The following is a 26477-nucleotide window of genomic DNA, read 5'->3' as shown; positions in this document are numbered from 1 at the left end:
TGCTCCCGCCCTCCACCCTCCACCCTCCTCCCTCCCCTGGGCCCTGCTCCCTGCCCTCCTGGGCAGCCAGGGCAGCCAGGACGGCACCAAGGGAGCTGCCCCATGGACAGGGCCCCACAGAGACAGCACCGAGCCTCACGGGGTAAGAGGCCCATGGCCCTGCCTGCAGGTGCAAGAGACTGCCGGAGGTTCAGAGGAGGGGAGAAATGGGAAGAGAATGGGCAAGAAGTGAGGAGGGGAGGGAGGGACAAGAGTGCAGAGGAGGAAGGCCTGGGTTGGGGGGCAGTGCAGGAGGGTAAAACCGAAGGAGAAACTGAAGGAGGGGCTGGGAAGATGACAGGAGAAGAAATCGGAAAAGGAGAGAAATAGGAAGGAAAGGGAGAAGTGGGAGAAGGAAGGAACAGGTTGGAGGGTAGATGGGAAGAGAAGAGCCAAGTCAGGGGAGCCAGATCTAGATCTAGCAAGGGGTTAGAATGTGGACAGGCCCTCCCAGGTGTTGGCCTGCCCCAGGAGGCACGGGGACACTGCCTCCTTGATCAGGCCAGGACCCCAGGCAGCAGTGGCTGGGAGGCTGGCTGCTCCACTTTCTGTTCATTCACCAGTGGAGAAACCTGTCCTTTAGGAGTGACAGACTTGGGGAGTGTGGCAGGGGGAACCACACCCTGTCAGCTGCCCACGACCACATAGCCTGGCCCTTTCCTCCCACCCACCCAAGGGTGTGGGATTTCATCTCTGCAGAGAATGTGGGGGCACTGGGCCATCAGCAGGCAGGGACAGAATGTCAGGCCGTCCTTGGCCCCACCCATGGTCCAAGTCAGGAACCCCCTCAGAGCAGGATCCCAGGGCCACAGGCTTGGTCAGCTGTGAGCATGGAGGAGGAAAGTTTGAGGGCCAGAGTCACCAAGCTCCAGGGCCACCTGGTGGAGGAAGAACTGGCTGCCTGGGTGAGCAAGGGGAGCACCCCCACCACAGGACTGCTGTGAGGTGTAAGGCTAGAGGCCAGGAGCCGTTGCCACGTCAGGGAGGAAGCTGGGTGGGGCCAGGCAGGAGCAAGGGGAGGTGGACGGGGCTGGGTGGGGCCTCACCACCTTGGGGCAGTCTTTTCTCCTTCCTCACCCCAGCAGAGCCCAGAGCCCAGACCATCAGGACACTGGCCTCCACACAGCTCAGTGACCATGGCCTGCCAGTGGGGAGCATCTCCTGGGCAGAAGGGCATTGTGTGTGTGTGTGTGTGTGTGTGTGTGTGTGTGTGTGTGTGTGTGAGAGTCACGTGTTGAGACTGAACAGCAGAAGGAAGAAAATAACAGAACAGAGTCAGAGGTTAGGGAAGCTATAGGGGGTGTAGGGTATGGTTGAAGGGCTTTCTGAGACAAAAGACTGACCCTGTGCTCTGTGATGAGCTGCTATGTGGATGTAGGAAATGGACCAAGGTCTGGCAGGGGAATCCTCTTTCCAGGGGCTCCCTGGCTAGGTGTTTCATAGATGCTGACTGCATGAATGGGTGATCCCCTGCAACCATGCTCCAGCTAAGGCCCTCCCCTCAATGGCTGCTCCTCCTGGAGGTCCACGCATTCCTGTGACCTCCATCAACCCACTCATACTCCCTACTACCTAATCTCCACCCAGACCCAGCCACGCAGCAGCAGCAGAAAAGGGACGCCTTCCTTTTCAGGCTGGTAGGCCAGGGAAGCCTGGCCCGTGGAAGCCAGAGAGGGGTCTGTGTTTATAGCTCTCCCTTCCTCTTTCTCCAAACACTCTCTCCCCCTCCTCCCAACCCTCACATCTCTAAGCCCTGGTGTTTTCAGGCATAGATAAGCAACCAAGAGATTTCAGTCCCACGGAGATTTAGCTGTGGCTGTAGGATATTTCTTGTGCACCTCCAGTGAACCAGGTACTGTGGAGGGCTCTGGAAATTACAAGGTGAATCAGACTGACACGGTCCCTGCATTCACAGGGCTTTACAATTTGGCAGGGAAGACACATTTCATAGACAATGACACAATTACAGCAGTTAGGTGACAGGTGACATGGTGAGTGCCAGGAAATAAAATGCAAGGAGCTAAGTGTGTCAGCACAAGGGCAGGGGAAGGGGGTGTGTGTGACTTCTCCAAGGAAGAGACATAATCAGAGACCTGAGGGAGAAAGAGAAGTTGGCTAGATTAAGGGGTACAGGAGGGACAGGCATTCTAGGCAAAGGAGTAGCTTGAGGGAGCCCCAGAGGCAGTGAGGAGCCTGACAGTTCTGGGTACCTGGAAGAGGGTCAGCATGGCCCAAGAGCAGAGGAGGAGATAGGGGCACTGCAGGGGGTGGTCTGTCTGCCCTTCAGACACCAGGCTCTGAGGGAAGGAGTGCAGCAGTGGGATCCTAGGAGTGGGGGAAGTGTCTCAACTCCTCATGGTCTTCAACCTTTGACGTCCACCCCCTCTCTTGTCTTTACAGAGCTGCTGGCTGCAAAGAAGACCCACACCTGTGAGTAGGTGGTCCAGGGCAAGAAAATGGCTGGGGCACAATGAGATGGAGAAGAATTCAGCAAGTAATCTGGTGGGGGACTGAGGTTGGACAGAGGTGGAGGAGTCAGGAAGAAATGGCAGGCAACAGGAAAGCAAGGGGAGGTGCGAGGAAACCACAGATCAGGGCAATGGGAGGAGATGAGGAAGAAGCCTAAGCATGAAAGGAAACACTGTAAAGAAACCAGGAAAGAACAAAGGAAAAGGGAACCCCCTTGTGAAAAAAGGCGAGGAGAGATGCTGGACAGAGGCAGGGAGATGGGAGGGGGTGGGGGCGGACTGCCAGGCCAGGGAAGGAAGGAGATGGAGGTGGGGGAGTGTGCAGAGGCGAGGTGGCCTCAGGAACTCAGCGCTGCTGCCATAGGAGGCAGGGAGCCTGCACCAGGCTTTTTGTTGTTGTTGTTGTTTGTTTGTTTGAGACGGAGTCTCACGCTGTCACCTGGGCTGAAGTGCAATGGCACAATCTCAGCTCACTGCAACCTCCACCTCCCAGGTTCAAGCAATTCTCCTGCCTCAGCCTCTCGAGTGGCTGGGACTATAGGCACCCGCCACTACGCCTGGCTAATTTTTGTATTTTTAGTAGAGACGGGGTTTCACCATGTTGGTCAGGCTGGACACAAACCCCAAACCAAAAATGATCCACCCCCCTTGGCCTCCCAAAGTGCTGAGATTACAGGCATGAGCCACCATGCCCAGCCTGCACCAGGCTTTGTGGTGCTGAGCCAGGTTTGGTGTTCATCTCTGTGGTTAACACATTCTGAGGTGTGAACAAGCCTGAAGCCAGCCTGTGCAGGACTAGAGAGCAGGAGAGTTTTATCTCTGTAGGAAACAGACTGGACAGGGGCACTCTGTGTCCTGGGGCCCTGAAAGCCAGACTACAGCAGGTAGGAAGGGCACTAGAGTTCAGAGTGGACTTCCCAGTGGACGCTAGTGAATAAGCATCCTCTCTAGGAACCACTCAGCACATCAGCTCTCCTCTCCTAGTTTGTGGCAAAGGCTAGTCCCCCAGAGAATGCACACAGTCCCAAAGCTATACCCACCAGGGCCACGCATGCCCTTGTGTAAGCATAGGTCCCTGAATCGACGAGAATCCCTCCAGGGGAGGAGTAGCCACACCATTTCTCCGTGGCTGTCCATGAGACAAGTAGAGACATCTCAGAGAGCAAAGCATTGCCCTCCTCCCTGAGCTGGGCAGCCCAGGGCTGAGGGCCATCCAGGATGCTACCTCCTCCTGGGTGGGGGTTGCTTTGCTCAGCATAATCCTGATCAGTGTCTCGCCTGCCCCTAGCCACAGGGCCCCACGGAAATGCTGAGCAGGGCCCCAGGAGGAAAGCGGGTCAGGGAGTGACGCGGGTGAGCTGGGGGAGGGGGGTCATGGACCATATGTGGGTGGGGGGAGTAGGGGGACTTTCGGAGCAGTAGGAACTGCGAGAGGTCAAAGCCTATTCCTTCCTTTAACCCCTGACCTCAGAAACCTCAGCCAGAACCATACCTCCTTATCCCTTTCCCAACCCACCGATCCTCATGTCCCCACCCCAAGAGTCCTAGGGATCCAGGCTGACAGCCTCTCCCCAACTCCACAGCCCAGCTCCTGAAGCCCCAGGAAGGCCCAGGAAGGCAAGGAAAGGCCTGTGCCTGGATGAGAGGGTCTAGAGTCCCAGCAAGATTAGATACCTCTCAGGAGTTTGCCCCACAGAATCCAGGAGACATTAAGGCCTCTCCCAGGCTGGGAGACTCTGAAAATTGGCTCCTGAATTGAGACAACCCCAAGATGGGGGTCCCAGATGGGGAATCTGGGGGAACTCCCTAGACCAAGAGGGAGCCTGAATACTGAGGGGCCCTGAAGAGGGACTCTCAAAGCCAGCGTACAACACAGAGCACATAAGAGGCTGAGAAGGCCTCTGGAATTATTTGGCCTCTGAGAAGGACCTCCCTCCCCCAGGCCAAAAAACACTCCAGAGAGACTCACATGCCAAGGGACCTCCCGAACTGAGACACCGTCAAAGGCAAACTTGAACCAGAGAAACCCTCCCATCCTTCAAGTGGGATCCGAAGCCAACCCACCTGGGCTTGAATCCTGATTCTGCCGCTTACTAGCTATGTAACTTTGGACAGGTTCCTTAACCTCTGCGTATCTCACTTTCCTCCTCGAAGTGAGGATAATGGTAGCTACTTCATAAAGTTTTTTTTATTTTTTCTTTTTGAGACAGATTCTCACTCAGTTACCCAGGCTGTAGTGCAGTGGCATTATCTCAGCTCACTGCAACCTCCGCCTCCCGGGTTCAAGCGATTCTCCTGCCTCAGCCTCCTGAGTACCTGGGACCAAAGGCGCTCGCCACCATGCCTGGCTAATTTTTGTATTTTTAGTAGAGATGGGGTTTCACCATGTTGGCCAGGCTGGTCTCGAACTCCTGACCTCAGGTTATCCACCTGCCTCGGCCTCCCAAAGCGCTGGGATTACAGGTGTAAACCACCACCCCCAGCCCACATAAAGTATTTTGTGAGGATTAGATAATCCACATAAAACATTGAGAACCATTTCTGACACCTAATAGTAAGCACTATTATGATTATGAGCATGATGATGGTGATGATGATCATTATCTACACCCCAATTTCAGCAGTTTGGCTCCTAAGGAAATTTCTGATTTCCTTCTGCGGATTGTGGGTATTTGCCTGGTGATTATCACTGCTTCTATCGTTTCCACGTATTCCCTAGCACAAGATATACGTGGTGTCTGCAGGGAGGAGCATGGGCATGGGGGTGGTAGGACAGCCCTCCAGGCTGCACCACACTGGGCATGGCAGTTGGCAGTCCTCAGGGTGTCAGGTGGCACATGCCACCACCCCAGGCAGACATCCTGTGACTTACCTCTGAAAACATCCCTGTCCCTGAAGTCACCTGGCAAAGAGGGTCAGGCTCGGAAGGTCCTCAGGGGGAGGAGGAGTAGAAACCTGGCCTCAGGCTCGTGTGAGCTCCATTCCGGCTCCCCAACCAGAGCTACCCTGGCGGGTGGAAACAGCTTTTACCGCGTGTGGCTGTCGCATGTGGTTTTGGAATTTTCCAACGCCCCCTACGATTGGTTGCCCCTCCCCTCACACCCTGCCCCAGGCCCAGATTGGCCACGTGGGGCGCCTGTCATCCTACTCACTGCACCCCTTGGGGGTGGGGTGGGGGGTTGTCACTTGGCCACCTGTGTGGTGCGGAGCTTAAACCCCCCAGCCCAGAAGCACTGGGGGAGAGTTAGGTGCAGAGCTTCAGGCTGAGGCACTGCTGAGAGGGCCTCGCCCGCCTCTGCTGCCAGCTGCACCCCACTCTTGGACCACCCCCTGCTGAGAAGGACAGGGAGCCAAGGCCGGCAGAGCCAAGGCTCAGTCATGAGAAGTAAGTGAATGGGGCCACCTGGGGGCGGGGGAGCCTGGACCCTGTCGTCACCCCTCTGGAAAGGAGGATGTCTTGGGAGCAGTGTGAGCAAAGCTGAGTGCTCCTCCCTGGCAGGGTACGTCCTGGTCAAGGTCAAGATCTGTTGGGAGATGGGTGGAGCAGCTGGGGAGTCCTGCTGGCCAGGCAGCTCCCTGACAGCAGCAATGGTAAGAGGACTGTTGAGGATTTCCTGAGTTCCAAAAAGAACCTCCAAGAGTATCTGAGGTATCCGGGCCCCTCATTTTACAAAAAGACTGAGAGCCAAGGAGGCTGCATAGTTCGCCCAAGGTTACACAGCTGGTATCTGATGGAGGCTGGTAATTACTAGGGGCCCTGAACGCACTCTCCTGGCTCCTGTTACAGTGTTTCCCTCTGTGCCTGCAGCCTGCTTGTGAGGAAAAGGAGGCCAGAGCCGTTGCTGTGCTCTGAAGCAACAGGACGGCAAGAGTCAACTGAGGTCGGCAGGCAGCAGGGCTCAGAAACCCCGCATCCAGGCCTTAAAGCCACCAGGCTTTCTGCCCAATCCAGGGACATGAGGACTAGGTGGAATCCAGTCAGGGTGCACCCGGGCACATGCCTTTGTGTGTGTGTGTGTGTGTGTGTGTGTGTGTGTGTGTGTGGTTCTCCAGGGTCAATCCTGGAGAACTGTCAGTTCCACCCATTTGACGGGGGAAGCAAGGCAGTGGAGATGGGATTGGAAAGACCTCAGCCTCATCCTTTTCCTGGCTTGGAGCCCTGGGCCAACAATTGGTGGGCAGATGTCTGGGGTTCCTGTGCCTTCCAGCAGAGCAAGAGTGGGCAACCTCAGGAAGTCCCCTGTACTCGTTGTGAAGGGAAGCCAGGGAAGCCAGAGAAGCTCTCGGAGCACAAGGTGAAGGAGGAAAAGGGAAGCCCCATGCCCCTATGGCTGAGGCCTGAGGCAGCCCCAGCTTCAACCTGGGGTCTTCCCACAAGCCACAGACGGGAGGCCGTATTGAGTCCTGGAAAGACCCCTGGACTGACAGTGTAAGACCAGGCGCTTGTGCCCCCTGTCACTGGCTAGCCATATAGGCTTAGACAAGCCAGGTCCCTGGGCCCTGGTCTACCAAACGCAAAACAAGGGAGCTAAATTTTAAGATAAAGCAACAAAACCAACTATGGAGAGTCTCGCAGTTCCAAAGGCCCAGGGCCAAGAGAGAGCCCAGTGCCCTGAGACAGGCATCCCCAAGGGTGATGAAGGAGACTCAGCTCTCCCAGAAGTTAGAAGGAAGGGAAACCAAGGAAAGAAAAGAGTTCCACTTCTGTGATGGGGACTGAGGTCACAGTGCAGACATATGAGCTGGAGTGGATAAGGAGGGCTGGGGAGAAGAGCCAACAGCTTCCACACAGAGAAAAGGGCCCCTTGGAACTTCAGTGTCCCTTCTGGCTTCTCTCTGTTAGCAGCAAACGCTGGCAAACTGGTCTTCCCAGAGAGGGCCCCTAATGAGCAAATCAACCCTGGGATGAAATGACCAGGTGTGCTTCTAGCCCAGCAGCAGAGCAGGAGTCCCCAGCAGGGGATGAGGGAGACACTTGGCCAGCTCTTCATTATACCTACCCCCACCACACACACACAGCCCTACCCAGGCTGGGAGGTAGGAGAGAGGGCCTCCGACGACGAGGGGGTCAGTGCCACTGGTCCTTCTTACTTTGACATTTACGGGTATCTCATAGCCCCAAGTTATCTGACCCCAATGAATGCCAGCCACCACCAGCCTCTCCAACCACCGATGGCGAGAGTCAAAGCATGTGGGGTTTGGGACTGTGACACACCCAGAGACCAAGGGCCTGGCAAAAGGAACAGAAACAAATCAAGAAATAAGGAGAGATGCAGAGGCCCAACTCAAAGAGCAGGTTTCTGGAACATCTGCGGAGACAGTAATGTCCAGCTGGAGGTGTGGATGGAGAAATACCAATAGAGCCAAACACATGGAGGTGCGGCTGGGCGCAGTGGCTCATGCCTGTAATCCCACTTCGGGAGGCTGAGGCGTGAGGCCAGGAGTTTGAGACCGGCCTGGGCAACAAAGTCAGCCCCTGTCCCTACAAAAAAAATTTTTTTAATTAGGTGGGCATGGTGGTGTGTACCTGTAGTCCCAGCTATTCTGGAGACTGAGGCAGGGGGATGGTTTGAGCCCAGGAGTTCAAGGCTGCAGTGAGCTATGATCAATGTCACTGCACCCTAGCTTAGGTGACAGAGTGAGACCCCGTCTCTTAAACAAACAAAAAAACATGAAGATGTGAAGCCCAGAAACAGAGCTGAAGTGCACAAGATCACAAGGCACATAGACAAAGGGAGAGGTGGAGAGAAAAGATAACTGGCAGTAAAGGGAAGACAGGGAGACACAGGGTCTAGGAAAGTGATAAGGGGGAAGTACGGTGGCTCTGACAAGGATGGCACCAGTGCCCTGCCATCCGACCTGCTGCTGTCAAGTGGAGAGAATGTGTCTGTATGCCAAAGAGACTCCCAGCCAGCCAGAGGGAGGGTAGCCCAGACATCTTCCCCTAAGGGCATGGCCAGTGTGGCACCAATAGGCACTTAGGCCCTGGCATTTGGCCTGGATGGGGAGATGGGAGGCCGAGGGGTGCGAGATCACTGTGAGCTGATCTTTCTTAGGTTTGGTCATGATCATGAGGAACAGTGGGCCAGAAAGGACTCCAAGTCCCCAGGGTACACAGATATCACCCTGAGAGCCCAGGGTCATCTGAGGACTCTGTGAAGGGCTTCTTCCTTCCTTGCATCACTCCAGCACCCTTCTCTTTCCCCATCTTCCCATTCCTAACAGAAATACCAAACCCCCGAGCCCAAGGCACTAGACTCTGAAAAGACTCAGCTTGTCCCAACAAAATGAAAATATGTAGTCCCTACCAGGAACTCCTCCCCATCCCCTGCCTCTGTGTTGCTGACTCAAACTAACAAGTAACAGGACTTTCTAAGGGCTAAGGGCTCTCCCAGGCAGGCAGCCCAAGGCCCTTGCTCCAGTTTTCATATGGCTAGTCCTTTCTGAGGCCTCACCTTCACGCCTGCTGCTGCAGTGCAGCCCCTTTCCTGGGGCTCTAAGGCTCAGAAAGGATGGAGATGTCAATTTTGGAGGAGGGACAGTGACAAGGCAGGGCCTCAGGGCCAGAGCCAAGGTCTTTCTGGGTCCACTACACTCCTGGGCAGCAAAGGTGCTCTGGGAAAGGGGACAGACGGCCGTGGAGGCAGGGAAGGCGCTGATAGTAGATGGTAACGTCTGGGCTCCCACTCGCCAGAGCTTCCTCCTGGTGATTCATCCCCTCCCCCATTCACTGGTTGTTTTCACTCGCCTTTCTCCAGTCCCAGACTGCGGGGGTGGCGGAGGCACCAGGAGGGGGGGGTTTCGGGTGACTGGCTGGCTGTCATTCATGGCTTTTCAAAACCCCAGACTCTCCCTCGCCCACCTGAGTTTTAGCTTCACTATTTTCTCAGCCCTAGGATCTGGGTGTTTCAGCAGAAAATTCTCACCAGGAGCTGCGGGGAGGGCCCTGGCCTGGGCTGGGGTAGTGTTCACCAGGTAGAACCACTTCTTCCCCGGCCCCCATCCAGCCCTCCCGCTCCTGCTCCCCTGTGGTGGCACCCACCACCTCCTTGGTTTCCAGCTTTGCAGAAGCTGGGGGAACTGAGAGCTGAGAAAGGAGGGAGGCTGGTGACAGGTTGGGGTGTGCAAGGGACCCCTGCCCAGAGCTGTGGTCTCAGTGGGGATTGAGACAGAGAGTTCTGGCTGTGGGGAGAGGACGAGCCCTAAGCTAAGGAAAGAGACGTATTCCTCTTTCTCACTCATTCATTCATTCTGCAAAGAGAGGCATACCAAGATGTATGGAAACCTAGTCTATACGCTAAAGGGGCTGTGGTGTTCCCGAGGAGTCCCCCAGAACCCTGTTGAGATATATAAGTCGTCCCACTTGGCCTTAGAGAAAGGGGTAAGGGCAGGAGGAGGCTGGGACCTCAGAGGATGAGTTGGGACAGAGGGAATAATATCTCTTGGGATCTTTATACAAACAGGAGTCCTGGCTTTAGTTCTGTGGATTTTCTCTGTGAATTCTGTTCCTAGACGACCACACTCACCTCACACTTTTTCCCCTCCAGCCAATAACCATGTCCTCTACCCAGGTCTCCGGTGTGCATTTGGGCATCTTATCCTCGTAGGGTATGTAGCTTAAGGCTTGAGGGCACTGGCTCCAGGATTACAGAGATCTAGCTTCAAATGCCAGATCTGCCACTTCTGGCTGTGTGACCTTAGTCAAGCTGCTTACTCTTTCTAGGCCTCAGTTTTCTCATCTGTAAGATGAGGATGATACTAGCAGGGCCTACTTCACAGGGTTGTTGTGATCATTAAATGAAAATGCATGTAAAGCCTGGCACAGAGTAAGAATTCAGCCAATGCTTATGTCTATCATTATCCTTTCTCCTTAATCAGTATCCACTGGAGAAAAGGGAGAGAGAAAGAGGAGAGGAAAAGGCCCAGCTCTAGACTGATGAGGCACCAGGAGGAGATGAGGACCCCGGGGTTCCTCTGTGTGAACCCATTCTGTACCATGATGGTTGGGGGGTGGTGGTTCTGGGGTTTGAGGGGAGAGATCCCCCTGGGTTGCAGCCCCTCCCCTGCTCCTACCACTTCCTCTCTGTGGCATAGGGCACCTGGATGGGGCCCAGGGTTGGCTTCCTAAGCTGGCACAGGGCCAGGCTCTGGAAGTACTCAAAGAGCACTATCACTGAATCTCGCAGCTGTGAGAGGCTCAATTAGAGGAGGATGGAGGACTTTGCCTCTACCGTATTTCCCCTCATAGGAGGAGCTACTAGGTTGCTCCTGGGAATACTTCAGTCTCTAAAGCAATCCAGAGGAGATTCAGGTTCTTTCTCTAGTATTGTCTCAGAATGAAGTTTTAGAGGTCACACTGGATGGCAGAAAAAAATACAAGAATGAGCTCAGGAAAAGATTGCCAACCCTGGCCCCACTTCCTGGAAGGAGCAGCCTGGCAAAAAGGCAGGAATAGGGACTAAGTTCTTGCTACTAAAAGTATAGGCTGAAGACCAGCAAGCTTAGGCACCAACTAAGAGCTGACCAAAGTGCAGAATCTTGAGCCCCACCTCAGACACCCAGGTAATCTTGTGTGAGATGCAAAAAGCCATAGTCGTTAGATGTCAGTCATTAGATGACTTAAGGAGCTGGCGTGTGCATTTGGGCATTTGTCTCTCCTTTTGGAAGCATGTGGAATTGGAGTTTTCTTTTGGAGAAAGCTCTCTCTCAGGAGACAGCTACAGTGAGAGAGCTGCAGGTGAGATTTTCCAAGACAGCAGACGAGGGTAGAGTTAGGGCTGCCATGGGAGCAGTGGTGCAGGGGCTGGCTCGAGGTTCCTGACCTTTGCTTGGCTCTAGTTCCTGGCACTGGCAGGCCCTTAGATGGTAAGTTCCTGGCAGACCTGGCTCCTGGGCAACAGTTTGAGTAATCCTGTGATTACTCAGCTCCTTCTCCCCAATCTGAGTTCCCACCACCTGCTGCTTCAGGGACGTGTCTCCCAGGGGTAGCTTTTGAAGGTGAGTTATCATCAGAGGTGTTTTCAGCTCCTCTCACCAACCCCCAAGTCTACCAGCCCCCTTCCCGTTCTCCCCCACCCTTTCTCTACAAGTAACACACACATTTATGTACACAGCACTGGTACTTTCTTTCTGAGGTTTGGGTAGATGGCATTGAAGGGAGTGCAGGTGGCAGGGGAAGGAGGGGGTAGCAGAACTAGAGGGCCTGAAGTGCTGAGGGGGCTATGGGTTGGGCAAAGGCCAGGATACAAGTGTGGATTTTCTGTGTTTCAGTGTTTCTGCAGCCATCTCTCCATCCCTAGGTCTATCTCTCTGTTTTTCCTCGTCCCGAACCTCTTGGTCTCTCTAGCTCAATGAGGGTAGGGGGTCTGACATTCCAGCTCAGAGTCTTTGGCCCTGTGTGCCTGTCTCACTGGGTACCTCTGTCTTGGACTGGGAGGATGGAGGATGGGCTGACCAGGTGACTGGAGTCCAAGGCTTTGGTGTCCCCCAAACATGGGTATTTGTGAACGGGGTCCTTGACTGGCCGCATCTTCCTGAGAAGGTCAGGGTCCTGGTGACACTGTTGTGAGGTTCCTAGGGCCAGGAGCAGCGGTGGGTCAAGCACGGGGCAGGGAGATGTGTCTGGGGTCACCCATGTGGTCAGCACACACACGCACACGGATGTGGGTCTTGGAGAAGGGAAGAGGCAGGGAGGCCTGTGGTTGACTGCTGGGCCAGAGCCCGAGTTCCCACTGTGGCTTGGCCTAATCTCCCTCCTGCTTACTTTTTTGGGTGGCCTACGTTGGTTTCTCCCGTCTCTGGTCTTAGGCCACTGAAAAGAGAGATGCCGCAGTGTTGGAGGGGGAGGTGTTGGGCAAGAACAGAGTCCACAGGGCCTGAGTGCTCCTCCCAGCCTTGCCAGGCCCACTGGGCTTCTCAGCCTGACCTCTGCTCAGGAGTAACTTGAATACACAGTGCTTTCCATGGGTGATATCATTTCATTACTCTCTGTTACCTACAATCACCCCCGTGGACAGGCAATAATATTTTTATCCTGATCTTGCTGACAAGAAAACACAGGTCTAGAGGGAGAATCTAAGTGACTGGAAGTACGAGTGCCCTCACATTTTCTGCCCCCATTCCAGACACCAGTGCCCTTTTATTCTCTCTTCCCCTCCATGCATTAAAATCTGCTCTTAATTTACTGGAAAGAATCTGGAAAACTCACTTACCACCTGGTCCTGGGGGGACCACAGCTCACAGTGTGAGCACTGGAAGCTTGCTGCCAGGCAGGCACGTGTGGCTGGGGGTTGGGGGAGGAATCAAGTGCTAACAAAGGGATTTCAGATCCCCATGTGCCCTGTCCCTGTCAGGCGCAGCTGCTGCCTCTAACTCACTTCAAGGCTGGCCTGAGGGATGATGGTTTAAGAATGATGGAAATAATATTTTGGGGAATGGCAGGCAAGCCATGGTCTCCCTGCCCACTTCACGTCAACAGGCCCTACCTGTGACCAGTGTCCAGGCCAGGGACTGGAGGTGAGCGCACAGCAATGTGCATTCGCTCTCTAGAGAGGCTGCCACTTCTTTTTTTTTTTTTTTTTGAGACGGAGTCTCGCTCTGTCACCCAGGTTGGAGTGCAGTGGTCGGATCTCAGCTCACTGCAAGCTCTGCCTCCCGGGTCCACCCCATTCTCCTGCCTCAGTCTCCCGAGTAGCTGGGACTACAGGCGCCCGCCACCACGCCCGGCTAGTTTTTTTTTTTTTTTTTTTTTTTAGTAGAGATAGGGTTTCACCGTGTTAGCCAGGATGGTCTTGATCTTCTGACCTCGTGATCCACCCGCCTCGGCCTCCCAAAGTGCTGGGATTACAGGCTTGAGCCACCGCGCCCGGCCAAGGCTGCCACTTCTTTTGCCCCTTTGGTGGGAGACATGTCATAGATTAAAAGGGGCTTTGGCCCTTCTCTTCACTTTTCTGGCCTGCCCTGCCCCAGGGCTCTCCACTCAGAGGGGAGGCCGCAGGTCAGTGATGGAAAAGAGACGCGTATGCTCCGGGAAATGTTAAAAAAAAAAAAACAAAACCTACAGTAACCAGGGATCCCAAGCTTTGCCCAACTACCTTTCAAGGAAGAGCTGGGAGAAGGCCTCCTTGAAGCTCAGCAGAGAGCCGTGGACATTGACAGGGACAGGGCAAAGCAGAGATGAGCCTAGGGCCAGCAGCGAACCACAGGCGTGGGGAAGCAGGTACAGGTTACAGTGAGTTCAGTGGGAGAGAGAACCTGGGGTCCTAGTGCCCCATGAGCAGATGCTAACATACAAACATGCATGTGTGGACGCAGGAGTAACCAGATATTTCGTAGGCTCACAAATGACACATACTTTTTATGCATATGCACACGCACAAGCATGCCTTCAAACATACTCACTGATATGTGTACCCCAAAAGACAGGTACACAGAGCAGCATAACGGAAAGTTCAAGGCAACTGGGATATAGACCCAGGTCTCAGGCAAACTGGCCTATGACCCTGGTCCAACTGCCTTGCCTTATCTGGCCTAGTCCTTCATTGGTAAATGAAGAGGTTGAATGAGATGGTCTCTAGTCTCAGCCAGTTTTAACACTGATGATTCATATTCACACAAATGGATACGGATGCCCTTGTACAAACATAAGTGTTCACACTCAGACACATGGATGTACACAAAGCCACCCTGTCTCTGCTCTGGGGCCAAGAGCCTAAGAGCCCTGGCTAATTCTTTCCCTGGGCTCTCAGGCATCCAGCAGAGCTGGGGTGTTGAGACCCAGTTTCCTGGGCTCCTCCCTGCCACCCCCTCATCCCTTCTCTGTATAGCCCCTCCCTGAGCCTTCACTGACTGGCTGGGAAGAGCTGGCATCTCTGTCTATCCCCCACCCCTGGTGTACCACATCTTCCTGCCATACCCTACACTCTGCCCATGGGAGCTGAGCCCCAGTGGGGGAGGGAGGCACAGAGGAAGCCCCTTGGGCGGGAAGCAGGTGTTGTGAGGCAGTGAGCAGTCCTATGTCCCAAGGAGGGAGGGAGGCAACTGGAGCTTTTCAACTCGAAGGCTGAGCAGGTGGCCCCTCTGCAGCTGCTTTCTCTGCCTCCGTAGCACTGATACAACTCCCGGCCGCCCCTCGACACTCCCCTCCTCTGTGAAACAAACACAGCTTCCTCACATCCTTTGCTGAGAAGCATTTGGCATTTCACTTCCCCTTCCATTTTGCAAGGGGGAAACAGCAAGCTGGAGGTGGTTGGAGAAGTGGGGGAAGCACCAGGTACCTGTATCTGCAGCCCAGGTACATAGTGGTTAAATGCAGAAAAGGCTCCTGGGCTGACCTACTTCTCTTTCTCTCTTCCAGCACAAATTGAAGTGATCCCTTGCAAAATCTGTGGGGACAAGTCGTCTGGGATCCACTACGGGGTTATCACCTGTGAGGGGTGCAAGGTGAGTCATAGGCATGTGTACGCATGCATGTGTGCGTGTGCATACACACACATGCGCGCGCGCACACACACACACACACACACACAGCGTCTCCTTAGAGATAAACAAGGGGCTTAGTGGTCTTTGTTCTGACTCCAGGGATGATCTCCTGGGCAGCCAGGAAAATACCTGAGTAGTGCCTCCCTGGAGAACCCTCAACACTGGCAGGGCCCTGTCTTAAGCTAGGGAAATGACTGCAGGATAAATTGCAATTACACAAATAGATGGAGGCGACAGAAAACTGACAGGTCGCGGAATGTAGAAAAGCTGCCAGAGCTTGTGGGCTGGAGGCGTTTGTGAGTGAGCTGGGCCTGGCCAGGATAAGCAGTCTTGCCCTCCACCTGCTTTCCCCAGGGCTTCTTCCGCCGAAGCCAGCGCTGTAACGCAGCCTACTCCTGCACCCGTCAGCAGAACTGCCCCATCGACCGCACCAGCCGAAACCGATGCCAGCACTGCCGCCTGCAGAAATGCCTGGCGCTGGGCATGTCCCGAGATGGTGAGGCCAAGTCGACAGTCTCCTGGGGTTTTCCTGGTGTCTCCGGAGGGGCAGCCTGGCCTGCTGAGCTAGACAAGGCTTAACCCGCAAGACTGCCCGTCCTCTGGTCTGCTCTCCGTTCCTCCCCCTTACAACCCCTTGTCTCCTCCCCTGCCGGGATGGATGGTCACCCCATCAAAGTTCTTTGGAGTCCCCAACTTTAGGCTTTGCTAGAAGAAACCTCCTCTTTCCAAGGTCCGATACCTCTTCATCTCTTCTTACTTGGAACGAATTCTCCTCACTCTGCTTCCCTCTGGCCCAGCTCCCATGCAGCTCTGGCACCTTCCCCCGCTACCCCATTGCTGTAGTTCTAGCTCTATCTCCCTTCCTAGTCCCCCATTCCCATACTTGGACACGGGACTGTGGCCAGGAATGGAAACAGAATTGGCCCGAGAACAACCAGAGAGTGGTCGTGGGGGAGGGCTGGTGTGTTCCTGGTGCCTTATCCACCCTTCTCACCCACCACCTCCTCACCGGTCCCCCTCCGCACCCCCACCACAGAAGGAGCCCAGGGTGGAGCTGGGGGGGCATGAGGTGATGAGGAGCCAGAAGGAGCCCGTCAGCACTTTTCAGTGCCCAAAATAACAAAGCAAAAGGAAGCACGCAGGGGTGCAAAGGGGCAGGCGGGGCGAGGGGCTGTGCCCCCACACCTGGGAGGGGTGGCGGGGGGAGTAAAAAGGCAGGAAAGAGAGAGCAGAAGAGGATGTTCAGAAACAAGCCGCGGAGCCCGGGTTGGGCTGTGGTGAGTATCTAGGTCACCAGGGAGCCTGCAGGCCTGACCACAGGGAGACCTGTGTTCTCAGCTCTCCTCTTCCTCCGACCCTCCCAGAAAGGCGAGGTGACCCCAATACAGCCTGAGGCCCTCTGCACGACCACCCCCAGCCCCCAAATCTGGAGGCCAGAATCCCCAGCCTAGACTCATTGCTGGAATTTTGCCATGATTCAAAGCTGATTTAGAACTTAGAAGATTTTGCTTAGCAGATTGAAATGGCAGGCTGGACAGACCCCAGAAGCAAACAAGAGTGAGAGGTGGACGGGGTCTTGAGCATAAGTTCCCTAAAGGCTAGAGAAACTGTGCTTGGAGTCAGTCATTCAGAGAGCAGCAAGTTAATCCTTTAATGACCAAATGCCTGCTGACCCTGCCCTGTGCCATGTTCTCCTGCCTCATAAACCCCTGGTCCCCGGACCTCTTTCAGCTGTCAAGTTTGGCCGCATGTCCAAGAAGCAGAGGGACAGCCTGCATGCAGAAGTGCAGAAACAGTTGCAGCAGCGGCAACAGCAGCAACAGGAACCAGTGGTCAAGACCCCCCTATCAGGGGCCCAAGGAGCAGATACCCTCACCTACACATTGGGGCTTCCAGATGGGCAGCTGCCCCTGGGCTCCTCGCCTGACCTGCCTGAGGCTTCTGCCTGTCCCCCTGGCCTCCTGAGAGCCTCAGGCTCTGGGCCCTCATATTCCAACAACTTGGCCAAGGCAGGGCTCAATGGGGCCTCATGCCACCTTGAATACAGCCCTGAGCGGGGCAAGGCTGAGGGCAGAGAGAGCTTCTATAGCACAGGCAGCCAGCTGACCCCTGACCGACGTGGACTTCGTTTTGAGGAACACAGGCATCCTGGGCTTGGGGAACTGGGACAGGGCCCAGACAGCTACGGCAGCCCCAGTTTTCGCAGCACACCGGAGGCACCCTATGCCTCCCTGACGGAGATAGGTGAGCAGCTAGGGGGAAGGGAGAGGGTGGTAGAAATGAGGGAGGGGTTTCCACCAGCACCCTATATCAATCAAACATGAGCCTGAGGGAATTGAGGGGTCCGGATGAGGGGCTGAGGGAGGAGGCGGAGCAGGATAGGCCAGGCTGAGAAGTGCCCTTGCGTGAGTAGGGGTAGGAGCTGGCTGAGATCACGCCATGCCTTTCTTCTTCGACCCCAGAGCACCTGGTGCAGAGCGTCTGCAAGTCCTACCGGGAGACGTGCCAGCTGCGGCTGGAGGACCTGCTGCGGCAACGCTCCAACATCTTCTCCCGGGAGGAAGTGACTGGCTACCAGAGGAAGGTGAGGCCAGGAGACCTGCAGGCAGGGAACGCAGCCCACCCCCACGGGGAGCGCTCAGAGATGGCTACCTGCACACACCTGGGTATTGGGGCAGGGCGGCACGTCACAGACACAGTCTGGCCAGCAAGCATGTGCACACCCTCTGTGTACATTTGTGGATGTGTATATCTGTCTACACCCCAGCAGATGGATGAGCGCTTTCTCTTAGTCCTTGCCTATTAAAATTGTACCTGGCCTTCATCCCACCTCCTCTACAATGCAGACCTTGGTGCACTCTCCTTCCTCCTCTTCCATCAACAATAACAATAATCAGAACCCTGATTACCATTTGTTAAACACCCCTTCTCTGCCAGGCATTGTGCTAAACACTTAACGTAAATTATCCTCAGCCCCTACCACAACCAACCTATGAGGGTGGCATTTCTTCCTATTTTTAACAGACAGAAACTGAACCTAGAGGGGTTAATAGATTTCCGCAAGGTCACAAAGTGGTGGAACCAAAGTCAAATTCAGATTCATCAGGCTCCAAAGTTTATGCTGCCTTTTCGATCACACTCTCATGATACCACCTGCTCTGAACACACTCGCTTGGCACTTCACATTTGCTTCTCTAGGTTACTGAGATCTTGGGCATAACCTTTGTGGGGGAAGGGGCAGCAGTGTGTCCTTTTCACCTCAACGAGAGGTACATTGTTGGAGGGCAAAGCTGTATCTCATACTTTTTTGATTTCCTTACAACAGTTAACACGGTGTCAGCAGCCGGTGGGTGCTCAGTGTGTGGGACTCACTGGCAGGAATCGCCCTGAGTGCATTTGTGCTAAGACCAGGTTTTTGAAAATGCTAGTTGAGAACATAGGAGTTCAGAGCCTACCCCTTGCAGTTTATTAGGTGGGGCTCCAGGGCTCAGGATGATCACGGGGCCACACAGAGCGTACAGCAGGACCCTCCTCCCTCCCTGCAGTCCATGTGGGAGATGTGGGAACGCTGTGCCCACCACCTCACCGAGGCCATTCAGTACGTGGTGGAGTTCGCCAAGAGGCTCTCAGGCTTTATGGAGCTCTGCCAGAATGACCAGATTGTGCTCCTCAAAGCAGGTGCTCAGGGATGGGTGGGCAGGCCTGGGGGCAGGGGGACAGAGCACAGCACGGGCAGAGCCAAGTGGAGGGAGGTGGCTTAAGGAAATCAGGGGGACAGAGTCAGATCCTGGCTTTGCCTGACACTGTCCCTACATCTTCTCTCCCCACTGCCCAGGAGCAATGGAAGTGGTGCTGGTTAGGATGTGCCGGGCCTACAATGCTGACAACCGCACGGTCTTTTTCGAAGGCAAATACGGTGGCATGGAGCTGTTCCGAGCCTTGGGTGAGGGGCAGGGAGAAATGAGAGAGAAGATTCTGATGCCAACCCCGGGCAAAGCTTCATGACCCAGGGCACCCTCTTTCCAGGGCTCTGCTCTAAACACCATAAGGGCAGTGTCCTCGGGCACCACCGCTCCAGCCACTCTCTCACTTTTCTCATTTCCACTCCAACAGGCTGCAGCGAGCTCATCAGCTCCATCTTTGACTTCTCCCACTCCCTAAGTGCCTTGCACTTTTCCGAGGATGAGATTGCCCTCTACACAGCCCTTGTTCTCATCAATGCCAGTGAGTGTCGCTGGGCTTGGGTGAAGGACATTCAGGTGGCAGGGACCTGGCAGATACTGAAGAAGAGTCTAGACCTTCAGATGTTGTTAAATCTGGGAAATAGTTTTAAATAGCAGAATGAGCCCTACTCAGTATTGCTATAAAATAAAATGAGTTAAAATAAAGATTCAGAGGACTTTCAGAAAGGGACAAGAGCAGCATAATGTGGGGTTGTGGGAAGTGGAGAGAAATGAGGTTGAGAGGAAATGAGCCACTTTCCTGATAGAAATGTGTCTGATTGTTAGTCTATGGCAGTGACATCATTGTAGCACACATCAGAATCACCTGGGGAGCTTTAAAAACTATTGCTGCCTGGGTCCCACTTCCAGAGATTCCAGTGTGCATGTGCTTCGCTATTTATGATGGGGTTATGTCCTGATAAATCTATAAGTTGAAAATATGGTAAGTTGAAATTACATTTAACACGCCTAACCTACTGAACATCATAGCTTAGCCTAGCGTACCTTAAACGTGCTCAGAACGCTTACATTAGCCTACAGTCAGGCAAAAGCATATAACACAAAGCCTGTTTTTAAATAAAGTGTTGAATAGCTCATATAATTTGTTGAATATGGTTCTAAAAGTGAACAGTAGAATGATTGCATGGGTATTCAAAGTATGGTTTCTACTGAATGCAAATGGCTTTCTCACCAACATAAAATTTAAAAATAGTAAGTCAAATCATCATAAGACTGGGACCATCTGTAATTGATCAGGGGTGCACTGAATTTTAACAGCCACCCCCAGGCCACCAAGACTAAGAATCACTGCTCTGTGTGAACTAATTTTAAGGCTGTATGCCTATAATGGGAAGACTCTGGATAGCCTATCCACTCCCCTGGCATGGAGTAGCTGGGCTGAGCCAGCTGAATGCTAAGTATTCAGAGAACCTAGGGAAGTGGGTCAAGCTGCTAACCTGAGTTTGCAGATCGAGACTATCAGTCTTCTGGCTCTGCCAGTGAGTGGACACCTAAATATGCCCCTCAAACTAGAGATAAAAACTTTAAAGATGACTTCTGGGTAGTTTATAGAATCAGGGCAAAAGTTAGCCACAGATTGCTGCAAGCCCCCTGGTGCAGGCCTGGGCACCTTCAGGAAGGCCACCTCCTATCAGGAGACTTTTTCATACATTGGGGAGCTCTTTCCCAACTCTTGTTCCCCCTATGGCAGAATCCTAGTGCCTAGCATTGAACGAGCTATGTGGAATATCAGGTGACCAGGGAGAAGGTAGCGTGGAGTCAGGAGATCAGAAGTTCTCATACCTTTCATCTCTTCCCAGTTCTCCTTGTAGACAGTTAGCCAAGCCCGACGTCCCAGAGCTTACCATCATCAAACCAAGGCACACACATGCACACACTCAGCAGAGAAGACCTCTATCCAGCACAGATGTCCACAAAGATACACCCTTTTGTTGGGAGTTAACGTCCACCTTCTTTCTTGTTCTCATTACGGTCCCACCCCCTCCTCCAGACCGGCCAGGGCTCCAAGAGAAAAGGAAAGTAGAACAGCTGCAGTACAATCTGGAGCTGGCCTTTCATCATCATCTCTGCAAAACTCATCGCCAAAGCATCCTGGCAAAGGTAGGAGCAGTCCCTGGAGTAGAAGAGGCCAGGCCCATCGCCAGCTCTGTGACATCAGAGTTTGCGAGGGCCGGGTTCTGTGGGTACAGAAGAGGAAGTGCGGGAATACCACGCTCTGTTAGAGAACTTGCATCAGCAGTGGGAACTAAGGGAACGAACAGCTACTTCCATGTGCATGAAGACTGGAAAGTTAGAGAGCCTGGAATTGGGAGGGACCTCCAGGGAACAATTCAGTTTAATATAGCCAGCACTTACCCAGCACCTGCTTGTATAAGGCACTGTGGAAAGATACAGAGATTCGGTTGCTGCCCCCACCAAAAGATTTTAATCTGGTATAAAGAAGAGATCTGTGTATCACTAACTCTAACATAGAGTAGAATGTGGTATGTGATATAATAATAATGCAATTAACAGGGTGCTTTTGCTGACATGCTTTCTCATCCTCATGGCAACACAGTCAATAGGACAGGTGTTCAAATCTCCCTGTGTAGCAGCAAGGCGCAGTGGCTCACGCCTGTAATCCCAACACTTTGGGAGGCTGAGGCGGGTGGATCACCTGAGGTCAGGAGATCGAGACCAGCCTGACCAACATGGTGAAACTCCATCTCTACTAAAAATACAAAAAATTTGCCAGGCGTGGTGGCAGGCGCCTGTAGTCCCAGCTACTTGGGAGGCTGAGGCAGGATAATCGCTTGAAACCGGGAGGCAGAGGTTGCAGTGAGCCAAGATTGTGCCATTGCACTCCAGTCTGGGCAAAAAGAGCGAACTCTGTCTCAAAAAAAAAAAAAAAAATCTTGTAGCTATCAGGAGACTTCAGTGACTTAAATGAAGACTGAATCCCAGTGCTCTTTGTGCTTTTTCTATCCCTGTGTCCCCTATGTATAACTATAATAAGAGACACCAGAAAAATGTTATGACAGTATAAAACGGGGATTAAAAATAATTTGGGGGTAAAAGGAGTGGGTCATAAATACTTCCCAGGGAAGGTGACATTTATACTAGGCCATGAATGATGTAAGATTTTAACAGGCTATTTGCTTTATGGGGTTTGAGTGTGGGACTAGGGTACAATGAAGACCAAGAACAACAGGAGCAAAAATAAGGAGGCAAAATAGTGCATACGTGGAGAATAGCTCATGGTACATCCTGACTACAGCTTAAAATCAGGAGCTGGGATAGACCGATGGGGCAGAAGAGCACCAGATGACGAGCCTGAAAATTAGGTCAGGGGCAAATCAGAGAGGACTTTCAATGCCATATAAGAGTTAAAGCTTTATTTCTAGGCCACAGGGAGCTCCAAAGGCTAGAAAAATGACACAATCAGAGCTGTTATTTAGGCAATTTACTTTGGAACCAGTATAAAGGAACCATTTATGTAATTATTCAAGCAGGCCTTTGCTATGTGCCAGGCACAGGGCTCGGTGTTAAGGATACGGCAATGACTTACACAGTCTGTGCTCTGAAGAACTTGAACTTTAATCTGCTACAGGATGGATTTGAAGGAGGAGAGACAGGAATCTGGGAGAGCAATTGGAAAGCAAATCTGGTTGGATCTGCTTTCAAAATACATCACCTTCCCTACTATTACCACCACTCCGGCCCCTACCAGCTCTCAGCTCTCACTTGGACTTTAAGAGAGGCCTCCTAACTGGGCCCCTGTTCCGCCCTCGTCTGCCCTGTAGCAACCACACCACACCTACTCAGCACCCACGGTAGCCCTTTTAAAAATGCAGTCTCATCATGCCCACTCCTGTGGTTTTTTTCTTGCTTTGTTGTTGTTGTTGTTGTTTGTTTTGTTTGTTTGTTTGTTTTGAGGTAGAGTATTGCTCTGTCGCCCAGGCTGGAGTGCAGTGGTATGATCTCGGCTCACTGCAACCTCCACCTCCCTGGTTCAAGTGATTCTCCTGCCTCAACCTCCTGAGTAGCTGGGATTACAGGGGTGAGCCACCATGCCTGGCTAATTTTTGTATTTTTAGTAGAGACGGGGTTTCACCACGTTGGCCAGGCTGGTGTTGAACTTCTGACCTCAGGTGATCCGCCCACCTCGGCCTCCCAAAGTGTTGGGATTACAGGTGTGAACCACCATGCCCGGCCTTGACTCCTGTTCTCAGCCCTCCTGTAGCTGCCTGTCATGCTGAGAATCAAATCTAGAGTCTGTGTCATGGTCAAGTGGCTCATAACATGATCCCTGCCTTCTTTTCTCACCTGATCTTCCACTGCCCCTTCAAACACCCATTGCAGCCACACTTGCTTCCTTGCTATTCCTTGAACACATCAAACCTAGTCACAGGGCTTTTCTACCTGCTATTGTAGTCACCTGGAAGGTTCTTCCCCCAGCTTTCCAAATGGTTTGCTCCATCTCTTCATTCGAGAGAGGTTTTTCCTAACCAGTAACCCCATACAAAAAGCTTTAGTTTTCTTTAAAGAACTTATTATCTGACACATTACATATTTATTTTCTGGGCCTCTCACCAGAATGTAAATTTAATCAAGGTAGAGATTATACTTTATTGACTGATGTATCTGACATATCACTAGAGGCCATCACAGTGTCTAGCTCCAATTCAGATGGGTTCTCAACAAATATTTGTTGAATGAACAAAGGAAGCTATTGCCACAGCCCAAAAAAGCTCAGAATAAAGCAGTGGGGAGGAAGAGAAAGAATCCAGGAGATATGAAGGGATCATACCCTGCTGCCTGCTTTTCCCTGACTGCCTCTTTCCAAGGAAACTAAGCTAGGGGGAGGGAGGCAATGGCAGGCAACATTTTTAAGCCCCTTGGTTATAGAGGAGACTGCAAGAGATAAATTGTTCTTTCAGCCTTGCTCTGGTGAGGTCTCCCTGCCTCCGTCTGCTCACTGGTTTCTGCGCCTGTTTCACCTTCCCTTTGGCTGAGTGCTGGCAGCGTTGGTTTGACTTGCAGTGTTAGGCACCTGCTTAGAAAGTCTGTTTAGTTCAAAGAGTTATTAAGCATTTGCCATGTGCTAAGCATTATGATAGGCACAGAGGAGACAGGGAAAGAGAGACCCCAGCTAAGGAGCTGAAATCTAGGGTGGGAAGGCAGACAAATTGGACCGTTTTCCTGCAATGTGGTAAGTGCTACACAGAGGAAAGCCCAAACGAAGGACTTTAATCCAGATGGGGGCAGTTAGGGAAGTAGTCTTAGGAGAGGTGATACTAGAGGGTAAGAATTAGGAATGGGAAGAGGGGAACAACATGCACAAAGGCAGAGGCATGTGACAGCATACAAGAGTCACGGACAGTCACTCTTATAAAAGCATGAAGTGCACATTAGAGTCTTTGATAAGGTTCATTCTAGAAGTATCGGGAACACAAATTGAGGGCTTCACCCAGAAAACATTCACCTGTTCCCCACCCACTCTCGCTTCCCTCCAGTGTGCTGAACACACTCGTACTTCTACCAGTGGGATTTGGCTGGTACCAAAGTGCCAAGTACATAAGGGGAAGGCAAGGAGGGTTGGTCCTAGCCCAGGAAGAATGAGCAGGCTTCTTTGCTCTGAGAAGAGCTGAAGTATTGACCCTCCCTTCCCCATTAACCCATATCCAGCTGCCACCCAAGGGGAAGCTTCGGAGCCTGTGTAGCCAGCACGTGGAAAGGCTGCAGATCTTCCAGCACCTCCACCCCATCGTGGTCCAAGCCGCTTTCCCTCCACTCTACAAGGAGCTCTTCAGCACTGAAACCGAGTCACCTGTGGGGCTGTCCAAGTGACCTGGAAGAGGGACTCCTTACCTCTCCCTATGGCCTGCTGGCCCACCTCCCTGGACCCCGTTCCACCCTCGGCCTTTTCCTTTCCCATGAACCCTGGAGGGTGGTCCCCACCAGCTCTTTGGGAGTGAGCAGATGCTGCGACTGGCTTTCTGTCCGCAGGCTGGCCTGGCAGTGGGACAATCGCCAGAGGGTGGGACTGGCAGAACGCCATCTCCAGCCTCAGCTTTGACCTGTCTCATTTCCCGTATTCCTTCACACCCAGCTTCTGGAAGGCATGGGGTAGCTGGGATATAAGGACTTCTGGGGGACCAAGCCATCCTCAAGAAAACAGGGGCATCCTGGATGAATAGAATGCAATTCATTCAGAAGCTCAGAAGCTAAGAATAAGCCTTTGAAATACCTCATTGCATTTCCCTTTGGGCTTCGGCTGAGGGAGATGGATCAAGCTCAGAGACTGGCAGTGAGAGCCCAGAAGGACCCGTATAAAATGAATCTGGAGCTTTACACTCTCTGCCTTTACCTTCCTCCCAGCTCAACAAGGAAGTGTTTGGGCACCCTACCCTTTTCCTGGGGTCTAACCAAAAATGGATGGGATGAGGATGAGAGGCTGGAGATAATTGTTTTATGGGATTTGGGTGTGGGACTAGGGTACAATGAAGGCCAAGAGCATCTCAGATACAGAGTTAAAACTCAAACCTGTTATGTGCACTTTAAAAATACACTTTAGGGGATGGCACAAATCTGATCAGAGACACGTATCCACAAAGGGGAAACACACACAGACTCAACAGCAGTCATGTAATTCCAGAGACACAGGAACCTGACACAATCTCTCTCATCCGTGAGGCCACAGCTTGAAGGAGCCTAGTGGCCTCAGGGAAAAGTCCCAATCCTGAGGGACCCCCCAGAGATTTCCATGGTGCTCCGGTCCACTGATCTTGGGCCTGGGGTGATCCAAACACCACCCCAGCTCCAGCTGTCTTCTACCACTAGTAGCGCCAAGAGAAGCAGAGGTGGCTGGCACTGGTCAGTCAGAAGGCACGATCAGACCCTGGAGGACTTTCCTGGCCTGCCTGCTAGCCCTGCTCTTGTTGTGGAGAAGGAAGCAGATGCGATTGCATCACCCCGTCACTGGGCACCACTGACTCCAACATGGAGGACACCAGGGAGCAGGGCCTGGGCCTGTTTCCCCAGCTGTGATCTTGCCCAGAACCTAGCTTGGCTTCATAAACAGCTGTGAACCCTCCCCTGAGGGATTAACAGCAATGATGGGTGGTTGGGGGGTTGGGGGTGGATTGTGTCCTCTAAGGGGACAGGTTCATCTGAGTAAACATAAACCCCAACTTGTGCCATTCTTTATAAAATGATTTTAAAGGCAAGAGGTGTGTGTGTCAGGGGGTAGAGGAGATCCTTAAATTAGATTACCTGCATGCCTGCTCTCCAGTCTCATTCCTGGGTCAAGACTCAGATTTCCAGCTCAGCAATCCATCAGCATTATACGGATCCAACCCACCCTCACCCCACCCATGCAGTTTCTCCCAGGTGGAGCAGTCCCTCAGTGAGGACTGTGAATGAATCCTCAGGAACCCCCACTATTGGAGCCTCAAACTGAGCTCCGCGGGAGATGCTCTAGACTGAGAACTTCCCATAAATGATACCCACAGGGAACGTTTAGATTTAGAGGTTGTATAGAATTGCTCCACATCTGGGAGACCAAAAGACAATCCTCTGGAAGGTGGCTGGCCCGAGCTCCCCTGCGGGGGAATCAGGATGTCAGAGAGATCCTCTAGAGCCTGCTGCTCTTGCTATTGCATGACCCCTCCCTGGCACCAGAGCCTCCCTCCTGGCTCCCTCCCCTGTCACTCGCCAGCCTGTAGTGGTGCTTGCTGCAGCCCTCCCTGGTTGCTTTATTTATTTA

General features: G+C 53.0%; 1 protein-coding gene across 4 annotated transcripts; it reads left to right on the top strand.

Annotated features, from left to right (window-relative positions):
* On the top strand, window positions 1–25938 carry RORC (RAR-related orphan receptor C). Of its 4 annotated transcripts, XM_011937901.1 has the most exons (12): window positions 89–142; window positions 739–944; window positions 2440–2469; window positions 14863–14948; window positions 15342–15483; window positions 16719–17231; window positions 17450–17571; window positions 18533–18665; window positions 18823–18930; window positions 19101–19211; window positions 20721–20830; window positions 24398–25938. In XM_011937901.1, exons 2-12 carry the CDS (start codon window positions 779–781, stop codon window positions 24557–24559), a joined length of 1683 nt encoding a protein of 560 aa, XP_011793291.1. In that variant the 5' UTR covers window positions 89–142; window positions 739–778; the 3' UTR covers window positions 24560–25938. The 4 variants fall into 4 exon arrangements, with proteins under 4 accessions (XP_011793293.1, XP_011793292.1, XP_011793291.1 ...); XM_011937903.1 differs by lacking the exon at window positions 739–944 and having other exon boundaries at window positions 1–142; window positions 18823–18894; XM_011937902.1 differs by lacking the exon at window positions 739–944 and having other exon boundaries at window positions 1–142.
* The last annotated feature ends 539 nt before the right edge of the window (window positions 25939–26477 follow it).

The sequence above is a fragment of the Colobus angolensis genome, unplaced genomic scaffold (genome assembly GCF_000951035.1).
Source record: "Colobus angolensis palliatus isolate OR3802 unplaced genomic scaffold, Cang.pa_1.0 Scaffold169, whole genome shotgun sequence".
NCBI lineage: Eukaryota > Metazoa > Chordata > Mammalia > Primates > Cercopithecidae > Colobus > Colobus angolensis.
Note: the sequence above shows the minus strand (reverse complement) of the source record. Positions and strands in the feature narration are given on the sequence as shown.

What these genes read in the sequence shown, in the direction of transcription:
- RORC (XM_011937901.1), top strand. Translation starts at nt 779, where the DNA reads ATGTCAGGCCGTCCTTGGCCCCACCCATGGTCCAAGTCAGGAACCCCC. An exon ending in TGCAAAGAAGACCCACACCT is followed by an intron (nt 2,470 to 14,862) that starts GTGAGTAGGTGG and finishes TCTCTCTTCCAG; the next exon opens with CACAAATTGAAGTGATCCCT. An exon ending in GATTGTGCTCCTCAAAGCAG is followed by an intron (nt 18,666 to 18,822) that starts GTGCTCAGGGAT and finishes CCCACTGCCCAG; the next exon opens with GAGCAATGGAAGTGGTGCTG.